General features: G+C 34.9%; 1 protein-coding gene and 1 pseudogene across 1 annotated transcript; one reads left to right on the forward strand and one right to left on the reverse strand.

Moving 5' to 3' along the window:
- Nucleotides 1–6,478: 6,478 nt before the first annotated feature.
- LOC145805789 (lysine-specific histone demethylase 1 homolog 3 pseudogene) lies at nucleotides 6,479–6,955 on the forward strand (annotated as a pseudogene).
- Nucleotides 6,956–9,859: 2,904 nt separating this feature from the next.
- LOC145805790 (uncharacterized) lies at nucleotides 9,860–10,506 on the reverse strand. Its single transcript, XM_082901003.1, has 2 exons — nucleotides 10,164–10,506; nucleotides 9,860–10,110 (listed from the first exon to the last, which is right to left on the reverse strand). Exons 1-2 carry the CDS (start codon nucleotides 10,504–10,506, stop codon nucleotides 9,860–9,862), a joined length of 594 nt encoding a protein of 197 aa, XP_082757129.1.
- Between the last annotated feature and the right edge of the window lie 3,329 nt (nucleotides 10,507–13,835).

Genomic DNA, 13,835 nt, shown 5'->3' on the forward strand with positions numbered 1-13,835 from the left:
ATGCTAAAAACCATACAAATAGATAATTCTTATCATATGAAATTGTCCACCATGTCCACTAATAATAATAATAATAATAATAATGATCCAAATACTTAAATCATAGTCCTACTCTCGGCACTCCCACAAGTAAAAACCCTGCACAGCTCTACTCCTCAGAATCTGAAAAATAAAATAAGGGTAAGCTAGACAGCCCAGTAAATAACCAACCATCACTATTAGCTGGATCAAGTATACAAAAAAAATAATCGATAACCAATAAATATATTTTTTGCTACCATTCAATAAATGAACAATTATTTTGTAAGATGGTTTCGTAGTTGAAAATAAACAGTGTAGCAATACATTTTAATTGAAAAGACAATGAGGTAATTCGATGAAATTTCGTTGTTCAAAATTGATGGTTCGATATTCAAATGGTTCAATGATGCAATTCACAAAACCCAAGTCTTGGTGACTACGGTCACTTAGCCCGCGACAAGGCCCAAAACCACACATAGGCCGGTGGTAAAGCCCCAAAAGAAACTAGTTTCTGTGCTAATAAATAACCCCCATTGGCTAGGGTCCAAATCATAGTCAGACTAGAGTGATGTTCAAAATTCAAACAATACACAACTTTCAAATAAAACATTCGATATTTTCAGAATAAATGTTTAGTACAATTTTCAAAATAGTTTCATCAAATATTCAAATAATTTTCATAATAATATTCGATGTTGTTTTATACTTGACCCATATTTTATTTTAAGAGAACATGAAGGATATAAATAAATATTTATGATTTTAAACGATTCGATAGGAATAAAAATGAGCCAACAGTGATAGAGGGTTACTTACCTCAAACCCTTAGAAATAACACTCCAACACCAACTCCAAACACCCAATTTCACCACTTCAATCACACAAACCTAATAAATAAAACTTCAAATAAATTAATATTTTTTACATGTTACAAACACCCACAAAAGCATCACTATATTAGATTAATGTATTACTTTAATATCCAAGAGATCAAACCATTCAACCCAACTTTATAGCCAAACACACCTCTACCCATGATACAAAACTCCATTGTTTCTATTACCCATCCAAAGTTACACTTACACATTGCACCCAATTCTCAAAACCTAAGTAGGCACCTATAGATCTTCCAAATCTCCTTAATGCATTGATTGTTAAATTCCTCAACATAAACTTAATAATTAACAGTAAAGACAGATTTTACCTTAACCAATGGGTGTCCCAAAAATCACCAACGTGCTGCCTTCAATCCCTATTGTAGCCTCACTTGAACCTCTCTTCTCTTTTTCTTTTCTTTTTTCTTTTACCTTCTCAAACCCTAGCCGCCTATGGAGCAATTCATAGCCTCTGTTTTGTTTGTTTTCCAAGACTTATAGCCACAATAGGTGGGCATATTAACCTAATTTCACAAAGTTACAAAATTACCCATCTAAGTAATAGGAAATATAATGCCATCTCATAACTAATTCTTTGATATTAATAAATGACCCATATAAATTAATTTAATTACTAATCTATCCAATAAAATAATCCTACACACAACTTGGGTTTTACATTCTTCCCCTCTTAAAAGAAATTTCGTCCTCGAAATTTGACATACCTGTAGTCTCAAAAAGTTGTGGATACTTTTGTCTTATTTCATTCTCAAGTTCCCAAGTAGCTTCTCTCTCCGAGTGATTGCTCCATTGAACCTTAATGTAGTGGATGACTCGACGCCTCAAAACCTGCTCCTTCTTATCAACAATTCTTACAAGGTGTTCTTCATAGGTCAAATCCTCCTTAAACTACAACGGTGCATAATCAATCACATGATTGGGATTCGGTATATACTTCCTCAACATCAAAACATGGAAGACATTATGAACTCCAACTAGTGAATGTGGTAGGGTAAGTCTGTAAGATACCTCTCCAATTCGATCTAAAACCTCAAATGGTCCAATAAATCTAGGACTCAATTTACCACGAACACCAAACCTCATTACTCTTTTCATAGGAGACACATTAAGGAACACATGGTCTCCAACCCCAAACACCAAATCGCGTCTCCTGTTGTCTGCATAACTTTTCTGTCTACTCTGTGCAGTGCGAAGTTGCTCTCTAATAAGATTGATCTTGTCCACTGTTTGTTGCACAATCTCCGGCCCTAACAACTTTCTTTTGCCTACATCATCCCAACAAATAGGTGATCTACACTTTCGTCCACATAAAGCCTCATATGGTGCCATCTGAATGCTCGCATAATAACTATTATTATAAGAGAATTCCACTAAGGCCAAATGCTCATCCCAAGAACCTCCAAGATCATTAATACAGGCCCTCAACATGTCTTCAAGAGTCTGAATAGTTCTCTCTGACTGTCCATCACTTTGAGGATGAAAGGTCATGCTAAAATTCAAACTAGTATCGAAAGCTGTATGCAAACTCCTCCAAAACATAGATACAAATCTGCTATCTTTATTAGACACTATGGTCACTGGAATACTATACAACTTCACAATCTCCTTGATATACAATTTTGCAAACCTCTCTAAGGAGAACCCTACCATAAAAGCTAGAAAGTGAGCGGATTTGGTCAATTGATCAACAATAACCCAAATAGCATTGTTACCACCTTAGGTCCTAGGCAACCCCATCACAAAATCCATGGTAATATATTTCCACTTCCACTTGGGAATAGGAAGAGGTTGTAACTTACCTGTAGGTCTTTGATGTTCAACTTTCACCTGTTGACATACCAAACCTTGAGCAACATACTGAGCAATTTCCCTCTTCATATTATTCCACCAAAAGTTCATCTTCAAGTCTTTATACATTTTAGTGCTCCCTGGATGTACAGTATACCCTGAACTGTGAGCTTTTCTCAGGATTTCTCTCTTGAGCTCTAAATCATTAGGCACACACAACCTCTCTCCAAATCTCAAGGTTCCATCTTTATGCATACAAAATTCCATCTGTAGCCCTATTTCCATTTCAGCCTTAAGTTTTGCAACTGAGGATCTTTTCCCTGAGCATCTTTAATTCTATCAATCAATGTGGGTTGAACTCTAAGGTTTGCCAACTGCACTCCATGGTTATGCCATCTAATCTTGATATTCAACCTTTGCAAGTCCTCCAAGATATTCTTTTGGTCAGTGATCAAGGTAGCCAAATTACTCAGGGTCTTTCTACTCAAGGCATCAGCCACTGCATTGGCTTTTCTTGGATGATAATTGATAGTCAAATCATAGTCCTTTAATAGCTCCAACCATCGCCTTTGCCTCATATTCAATTCTTTTTGAGTGAAAATATACTTCAGACTTTTATGATCAATGAATATCTCACATTTTACCCCATACAATTAGTGCCTCTAGATTTTCAATGCAAACACCACTGTAGCCAACTCCAAATCATGCGTATGATAATCTGCTCATATGGCTTCAACTGCCTAGACGCATATGCCACTACTTTATCGTTCTACATCAGGACACAACCCAAGCCTATCTTCGATGCATCACAATAGATGGTAAAACCTTCATCTCCGGACGGAACTATAAGTACTAGAGCACACACTAATCGACTCTTTAGATCCTGGAAACTCTTCTCACAATCATCAGACCATTCAAATTTAACCCCTTTTTGTGTTAAACGAGTCAAAGGCATAGAAATTCGAGAAAATTCCTTAACAAACCTTCTATAATATCCTGCTAAACCCAAGACACTACGAATTTCAATGACACTAGTAGGCCTATTCCACTCTACTACCGCCTCACTTTCTTGGGGTCAACAGACACCCCGTCTTTAGATATCACATGACTCAAAAAAATGATACACTCTCCAGCCAAAATTCACACTTCTTTAATTTAGCAAATAATTTCTTCTCCCTTAATAACTGCAACACTATTCTCAAATGTTCTTCGTGCTGCTATTTACTCTTTGAGTACACAAGAATGCCATCAATAAAAACTACCACAAATTGATCTAAGAATGGTTTAAATACTCTGTTCATTAAATCCATAAAAGCTGCAGGCGTATTGGTTAACCCAAACGACATCACTAAAAATTTATAATGCCCATACCTAGTTCGGAAGGCTGTCTTAAGTATATCTTCCGCTTTAACCTTCAACTGATGATATCTAGAATGAAGGTCAATCTTAGAAAAGACTTATGCTCCTTGCAATTGATCAAATAGGTCATTTATCCTAGGCAAAGGATATTTATTTTGAATTGTCACCTTGTTTAACTCTCGATAATCAATGCAAAGGCGAAAACTACCATCCTTCTTTTTCACAAATAAAACGGACACACCCCAAGGAGAAACACTAGGCCTAATAAAGCCCTTATCTAGTAACTCTTATAATTGTTCCTTCAACTCTTGCCCCTGATTTCCTTCGACTGCTTGAGAACCACTACCAATATTAGTCACATTCCCTAGCCGATTGTTATTACCAGTCCGTCGATTCGTTTGACCCTAGCGTGTATTCCTAGCCATATTTGCCAATGTCTTCTCATGTTCCATTGCAACCTATATGCATCAATAATAAAACCTCATCTTATTCTATTCTAAAGTCCCTATAACACGTAAATAAAATTAACATTTTACCAAATTATAAGCGTTCCCAATCCTACATCTACCCAATCTCACCACTATTCTATACCAACTTTTAAAATCACAACCTGGCTCTGATACCATAAAATTGTCACGCCCCAAGCTCCGTGACAACGCCGCACACTCATTTAAGTGAGCATGCAAGGCTAAGAATCCAACACATAACCAACAATGTAAAATACTCAAATTAAATCCTTAAATATCATAATGCTAAAAACCATACAAATAGATAATTCTTATCATATGAAATTGTCCACCATGTCCACTAATAATAATAATAATAATAATAATGATCCAAATACTTAAATCATAGTCCTACTCTCGGCACTCCCACAAGTAAAAACCCTGCACAGCTCTACTCCTCAGAATCTGAAAAATAAAATAAGGGTAAGCTAGACAGCCCAGTAAATAACCAACCATCACTATTAGCTGGATCAAGTATACAAAAAAAATAATCGATAACCAATAAATATATTTTTTGCTACCATTCAATAAATGAACAATTATTTTGTAAGATGGTTTCGTAGTTGAAAATAAACAGTGTAGCAATACATTTTAATTGAAAAGACAATGAGGTAATTCGATGAAATTTCGTTGTTCAAAATTGATGGTTCGATATTCAAATGGTTCAATGATGCAATTCACAAAACCCAAGTCTTGGTGACTACGGTCACTTAGCCCGCGACAAGGCCCAAAACCACACATAGGCCGGTGGTAAAGCCCCAAAAGAAACTAGTTTCTGTGCCAATAAATAACCCCCATTGGCTAGGGTCCAAATCATAGTCAGACTAGAGTGATGTTCAAAATTCAAACAATACACAACTTTCAAATAAAACATTCGATATTTTCAGAATAAATGTTTAGTACAATTTTCAAAATAGTTTCATCAAATATTCAAATAATTTTCATAATAATATTCGATGTTGTTTTATACTTGACCCATATTTTATTTTAAGAGAACATGAAGGATATAAATAAATATTTATGATTTTAAACGATTCGATAGGAATAAAAATGAGCCAACAGTGATAGAGGGTTACTTACCTCAAACCCTTAGAAATAACACTCCAACACCAACTCCAAACACCCAATTTCACCACTTCAATCACACAAACCTAATAAATAAAACTTCAAATAAATTAATATTTTTTACATGTTACAAACACCCACAAAAGCATCACTATATTAGATTAATGTATTACTTTAATATCCAAGAGATCAAACCATTCAACCTAACTTTATAGCTAAACACACCTCTACCCATGATACAAAACTCCATTGTTTCTATTACCCATCCAAAGTTACACTTACACATTGCACCCAATTCTCAAAACCTAAGTAGGCACCTATAGATCTTCCAAATCTCCTTAATGCATTGATTGTTAAATTCCTCAACATAAACTTAATAATTAACAGTAAAGACAGATTTTACCTTAACCAATGGGTGTCCCAAAAATCACCAACGTGCTGCCTTCAATCCCTATTGTAGCCTCACTTGAACCTCTCTTCTCTTTTTCTTTTCTTTTTTCTTTTACCTTCTCAAACCCTAGCCGCCTATGGAGCAATTCATAGCCTCTGTTTTGTTTGTTTTCCAAGACTTATAGCCACAATAGGTGGGCATATTAACCTAATTTCACAAAGTTACAAAATTACCCATCTAAGTAATAGGAAATATAATGCCATCTCATAACTAATTCTTTGATATTAATAAATGACCCATATAAATTAATTTAATTACTAATCTATCCAATAAAATAATCCTACACACAACTTGGGTTTTACAGTTACAAAGGGGAAAAACAAACATCGTTATGGTGTCATAGTATCTGGCATCAGACAATACACTTTGTATATGTGGATTATCTAGACATTATGGTTGACAGTTGTGCTTCTCTTCTTGCAGATTTATTCCGAGAACCTGATTTGGAATTTGGGAGTTTTTCTGTAATTTTTGGTAGCAATGCTGCAGATTCTGTGTCTACAGCAGTTTTAAGGGTGACATTTAGCAGCCCACGAAAGAAAAATCATGAAGGTCCAAAGACAGGTCTATCTTACTCTAATAAATTACTTTTTCAGCAGCTTCAGTCCCATTTTAATCAGCGGCAGGAGTTTCATGTTTACACTTTGTTATCAAGACAACAGGTGCTTGAGCTGAGGGAAGTAAGAGGGGGTGATGAGATGAGGTTGAACTACCTTTCCGAAAAGCTTGGAGTGAAGCTGATTGGGAGAAAAGGTCTAGGGCCTACTGCAGATTCAGTTATTGCTTCTATTAAGGCCAAGAGGGCGAATCACAAGTCTGCTTCAACATCTTTGGCTCTTAAATCTGGTAGGTGCTTTGAGATTGACTGAACAAATTTTAAGATTTGGTTCTTGTTCTAGATTGTAAAGTATAGTTCATGAAACTTGAAATTAACATTTTACCTTTTCTTTTGAAAAGGGATATCCAAGCCAAAATCAGCTACTTCAAAGAACAAATTGGTTAGGTATGATATGAATATCTTAATTAATATCAATTATGTTTCTTCATCTCAAAACATCTATTGGCTAATTTCAGGAAGGCTAAAGTAATGCGCTTCAACAATGAGTCTACTCCTCCGAAATTAGGTGGGGGAGCTATGGTGGTGGGGAATGGCATTGGGTCTCTCTCTTCCCCAAATCAAAACTTGGGCTCTAAAATGGTTGGAAATAGCGCTAGCTCTACCCCTTCTGTGAATACACCCGTGGGTGGTTTACATGGCTCACTTTCTCCTCCCAGTTTAAATATGACAAATGGTAAAATGGCAGAACAAATGTAGGAACAATTGTAGAGAAAACGTTGCAACTAGTTACTTGATTGAGCGCAATTCCAGCCTTTTTGTGTCAAGTAATTTGAAATTTACTTGAAATGCTCAATTCATATTTGGTGCATATGAAAGTCAAATGCAAATTTACGTCTTCATGTCGTGGTTTACTAGGGGGATTTTAACCAAGTAAATTGTGATGTGAGAGTACCCAAGCTTAAGTTTACTTGGTCATATTTATAGAGTACCCTCTGTGTGCATACGTGTGTATTTGTGTACGAGTGTATGTTTGTTTTATTTTATTTCATCTTATTTAAATTTGTGGTATAGATTACAGTAATGGGGATATTCCATTCTCTAAAACATGTACGTGTGTTGAAAAACCTTATACTTTTTTAGCATAAACTTTTCAAATGGGAGTGGTCTTTAAATATTGATTGTTACTTTCCGGTGGAAGTTGGCAGTTCCACCTCATTTAGTTTTTCCATTTTGGAAGACATATTCATCCTTTAGGTGCTATAAGAACAACCAAAACTATTCCTTTTTGTTTAATTTTCCAACATACAATCAGTACAAATAAAACTACACATTTTGATTTGAAATATTTAAAATGTTACTTAGAAAGGGGGAAGTTGTAAAACAGAGACTCACTCCATTTAATTTGTACACAGCTGTTTAGAATTGTGTCTTATTCTATCTGACATGGAAAATAATGCCCATAGTCCAGAAGTAAAATTGGGTAATAAGACAAAAGTTTAGAGAGGCCCTTAAATTCATATACTTTCCCTGGTTATCGGTTTCTAAGTTAATTATGTTGCGACTGTTTGAATAAAAAGGTGTCCCATACTTATTTATATATGCAAATTTAATTTAGATTTTGTTTATTAATATCCTTCAAGTTTCAAAGATAGTGCTCTTGTGTTGCTCTTGTTCTGCCCATGTCATGTTCTGATCTATATACGGGTTTGGGTTCATTATAAATATGTTTGTGGTCTTCTGCAGGATCACTAGTATCACCAAGTACTAGAAGGTTGTTATGCTTGTGCATAATATCAACAAATGCAATGTCCATCGAAAAATGGATCAAGAGTTCGATTGGGATCTTCGTTGTTGCCTCATCGCAGAGCCTGTTTAAGTTGGAGTTACTTGTGTGGATGGAATGCATGTCCTTAACATACCTGTTGCCCATTTTCCTGAAGCAAGATGTCGAGTAAAGACTGACTACATGCTGTCTCAACCTATTGGGTTCTGTTATTGCCAAACCCTAGCAGGGCTCTGGACGAGACAAGAGGTGTAAGGTTGTTATATTACTTGTTGATGGGGTTTTCATGGCACATTGGCCTTCTCAAGCGAGGATTTGACAAGGTGGTGATTGTCGGTGTCTGGTGCTAGTGGCTGAATGGAAAGATCTCCACGGACGTGGATGCTGACAATATGGGAAAAAGATCCTGGGGTAATGTATTTTGGTGGTGGTGATTGAAAAAAATTTGGGGTTCCGGCCTCAGAATTAATGCAAAACCATATTCTTGAAGAATGCTATATGTGGGCATTTTATTTGTTTTTATCAGAGGGTCTCATATGGGCCAAGTTTTCATATTGTGTGTTGATGTTTTCTAAAAACGATTGGCTTCACTTTCCGTTTCATTTCAAATGCAGTAAGCTTGTTCATCCATGATTTCCCTTGTTTAGCATTGCTGGATTCCATATTATAGTGTTCAAACATTGTTTTAGAGCTGTGGGTGGGAAAGAAGCTCCTGTGAAAAGTGGTGGAAGGTGAAATCAAATAGAAAATGTTTTTAATGGTCGACAAAAAAACAAGCTTATTTGGACAAAATAAAAAAGTAAAAAAATTCCAGTTTTGGAAGGTGAAAATGTTTTGAGACTAGAGTTTTGTCAATGTCACAACACTACACCAATGCCGCCACCACACAACCACCTCCACCGCCCCACTGCTGCAACCAACTACCCTGGTCCACCACCACCAATATAACTCAATTGTTCGGTTAAGGCTGTGAAAGAAGCTTACATTTTATTAACAAGTTACAATAAAACAACAAAATGCAAAATTAGGAATGCATAAAGATCATTTAGAGGAAGAAAGAAGAAGATTTCTGCTTCAACAATCCTGCCAGAAACGCATTTCAAGAATTTTACAAGGAATTTTCCACTCTGAAACATCAATGGATTAACTACTACTACTTTTAGCACCATGATCTTATTAGTGTGTTGTGATGCCCAAGCATGATAATAATTATACAACAAAATATAATTTACAAAAAGCCTTATGCAGCATTCAAAGTGTCGTTGAGCTGAACTCCTGCATCAGTTCCTCCTAGTGACGATCATCCTCTTTATCGGTCCCTCCCAACCACTCCTCAAGTTTTGCTTCTCTCTCAGCTGTAAATTCATCATAGTTCTCTGAAAACAAAACCAACTGATGCTTCGACGCACTTTCATCAACTGGGAGTTCTTGTTATAGCTCATCATCAATCTGACTTGACACGGGCAATTCATCAGCTTCTGCATCTGGCAGAAGAGAATTGGTGATTGAGGCAGAAACTGGTAGTGGTGGATTAAGATAAGACACAAGTTTCTCGCCCTTGCTTTGTATCGATTCTTTAGGGTCAAGTTGAGGCCACTTGAAATTGCTGGCTCTTTCTTTCGCTGACTTTAAAACCGATGTCAGATAATTACCAGTTCTTTCACCATCTTGCCGCATAGAATCTGTATTACAACTCCAAGTAGACCCCACGAACTAGTTCTTCCCATTAGAAAACCTGAACTTGGGTTATGGATCAACCCTCTTTTAGGTTGTTTTGTTGACATGATTGCTAGAGATTTCTTGATGTCTCCAATCATCTCATCAGCTATAGGGAAGCCGCAGTCTTTCATAGACCTCACCATTGTGATAGAATCTTCCAGATCTTCTGTATGCAAAGTCAACTCCCGAGACTTCTCCATGACTTTGTTCTTGAGGTTAATAAGGTTTGGCACTGCATTTTGGGTATGCTGCTGGACGTAGAAAAGTCCCACCAAGGGCTCATTGGCCACGTATTTTATCATCTCTGCCAAGCTTTCAGTTACCTCTACAAAACCATCAACTGTGGAGAATTCATGCATCTTGTTGAAGGCGAATGGCAGTTCATCACAGGTATCACTAAAGTTATTAAGGGAACCCGATTTCAAAGGAAAATGGTAGATAAAGTAAAATAAGAGAAAAAGAAGAAAATGTTTATATAATTTTATTGTTGATGCCCAAAAAAATCTTACATCAGTCCAAATTATGTAATATATAATCACATGAGCACATATGAAGATATAGGAGGTAGCAGTAATCACACTTCAAAACGGTGGTAACAGAATCTATGATTTCACTTAATTACTCTTATTTGAGATTTATTGTGGAAAGGTTTTTAACCAAATAATTTTTTTTCAAGTGGCCAGTTAAACAACTACATGTATAAAAGTAATTTCATTATTTTTCCTCCAACTAAACAATGCCTTCCCCTTCCTCCCATTTCTTTTTTTTTTTTTAGCATCACAAAAAATTTATTAAAAAAGAAAAATGAAAGAGGACAAGAAGTCCTCATACAAAGAAGGAGAAAGAACAAAACAAAAACACAAAACTCCTAGCTCTAGGGATGGCAAACAGCAGCCCAATCTCTAGAGATCAAGAACAAGGGAACTCCTTTAAAATGAGGTGATACAAATGCCCAAAACAAAGCCAGGTATACCACCCTATCCCACAAAGCCTCTACGTTTGATTCCTTGCCATCAAAGAGTCTTGCATTTCTCTCCAACCATATAGTCCAGAAAATCGCAAAAAACAATGCTTGACCACAATGTTTTGGCTCTTTTGGTGCCCCCAAACCCTTTGAACCTAACAAGAAGCATTTTAATGCAGTCCCGCGGAGCAACCCACTGATCATCACATAAGCCTAAAAGACACTGCCATAATACAAAAGCAACTGGGCAAGGAAGGAATAAATGATCCGCTACCTCCGAATCTTGTACATCACACACCATTGAGGGCAAAGAGAGTGGTTAGGCCTTCTTCTTTGGAGAACATCATTAGTTGTGACACCCCTTTGAACTAAAGACCACTTTAAGAACTTCACTTTCTGAGGAACAACTGCTTTCTAAATTTTCTTATGAATAGGAAACAAAGGAATAGAGGGATTATCAATAAGCTTATAAAAAAAGGATTTACAGGAAAAGACTCGTAAAGAACTAAGATTCCATCCCCTAATGCCAAGTTTCGTTTAGTTTAAATTTTAAATTATGATTTGAGTTTTAAATTGTGTTTTGAGTTTTGAAAAGAAAAAAAAAAACTTGTTTGTTATGAGTTTTGAAAATAGTTTTGAGTTTTAAAAATAGTTGAGTTATATTTTGAGTTTTGGGTTTTTGAGTTTTGAAATTTTCTAGGTTTATTTATTTTTTTAATATTTAAAAATTTTCTTAATTTTATTTTAGGAAAAATTAGTAAAACATCCCTCTCCAACTTTGTATAGTAGAAGAGATTCAAATTTTTTTTTTATTAGTTAAGGTCCTTCAACATTTTCACAGAAAAAATTTAACTCAGAGAAATTTCGCCTGACTTAGAGAAATTTTGACCCCGACTCAGATAAATTTCAATTTTCACAGAAAAATTTATCTAATTTAAAATTTCTCTGTGAAAATTGAAATTTCTCTGAGTCAGGCAAAATTTCTCTAAATCGAATTTTCTCTGTGAAAATGATGAGGGACCTTAACTACTATGAAAATATTGTATATCATTTATCTTATAAAATCTTAATACCAAGGACTTTAAGAAAAATTCTCCTTTATTTTTTTAGGGTAAATATTTTTTATTGCAAATATTTATTTTTTTAATGTGCGTTGTATTTACTATATTTTTGAGCTATATTTTTTTATATATTGAAAAATTTTAAAAATTTAAATTTTGTTTTAAATATTTTATTTTAATTTTTTAAATATTTTTTAAAAAATTGTTTTGAATATTTTTTATTTGCTTTTTAGGAAAAATTACACATAAATTCCATATGGGGAAATGTTGCTTCATTTAGTTCTAGGTGTTTTTTTTTATTAAACCAATTAGTCCTTTTTACTTTTGATACGTTGTATTTGTTTGATTTATTGAGTTTGAAGTTTACTTGTTTACCCTTATTTGTAATTTCATTTTGATTTTTTACTAGTGTGTGTAGATATGGTAATATTATAACATTACTATTTTTTTTTTAAGAGGGGATTGTGTGGACTCTTTTGAGAGTTTTTGTTATTTCCTAGTTGATGTTTTATTTTTCTAACGTGAATTTGGTGTGTATTGTTTTAGGATTGTACGTGGGTGTTTGAGTGGTGCTGCTTGATTCTTGGTTTTAGTGCCGGCCCTGGGCATGGGCCAACAAGGCCATGGCTTAGGGCCCTTCAAAATAGATCCAAAAAAGGGACCCTTTTATTATGGTTTAGTATAATATATTAGGTATGTTTTAAGTTTAAAAAAAAATTAAAGAAGGTCCAAACTAATTTAAAATAAATTGACCCATTAAAAAATTGAAAGGCCCATTCAAAAAAATTAACATTGTTATCCATTGAAAATAGATCTAAAAAAGGGTCCTCCTATTATAGTTTATTGTAATATATTAGGTATATTTTAAATCCTTAAAAAAACTAAGGAAGACCCAAACTAACTTAAAATAAATTGACCCATTAAAAAATTGAAAGACCCATTTAAAATAATTAGCATTGTTATCCATTGAAAATGATTTTGCAAAAAAACTAGATTATGCAAGTATGATTGATTTATTTACTTCTAAAAATGCAGGCAGAGTGAGGATCAAACGACACTTATTAATTGTTATAATGTAATACTAAGTATTTTTTGTGATTTTGACACAATTTTTTTGTTTTTTATCTTCATTTTTTTTTTCATTCAATGAAAAAAAAATGTGAAGAGCCCTAAAAATTTATTAATTGATTATTGGCTTTGGGCCGTAGAAATCTCAGGACCGGACCTGCTTGGTTTATGCGATTGGCATGTTGCGCGGCTTCTTTCAACACAACCAACTCAATCATCACGCAAACAAACAACGTAAAAAATTACTTCATACATACAAACATGTTCGTCAAAAAACATTACCAAAAAAAGAAAAAGTAAAAAGAAAATCACTTTCATTGTCAAAACCATCAACTCCTAACAATCAAAAACACACCCGCAGAGGCAGCAGTCCCTCACCCACATTAACACACAAACAACAAGATCAACACAACCAATCCAATCATAACAAACACCCTGTTGCAACTACCCCACGTGCAAATGGTCTCCAATGGATTTCTCAAAATAATACACCCAAATACATGATCACAATTAACACAACATTGGAAGGGCCACTACTTGACCCTACACTCAATATAACTCGATTCCCACCCTACCATTACAAAAAGTAAAATCT

Source organism: Camellia sinensis, chromosome 13, assembly GCF_055761805.1.
Source record: "Camellia sinensis isolate YWXY chromosome 13, ASM5576180v1, whole genome shotgun sequence".
Lineage (NCBI taxonomy): Eukaryota > Viridiplantae > Streptophyta > Magnoliopsida > Ericales > Theaceae > Camellia > Camellia sinensis.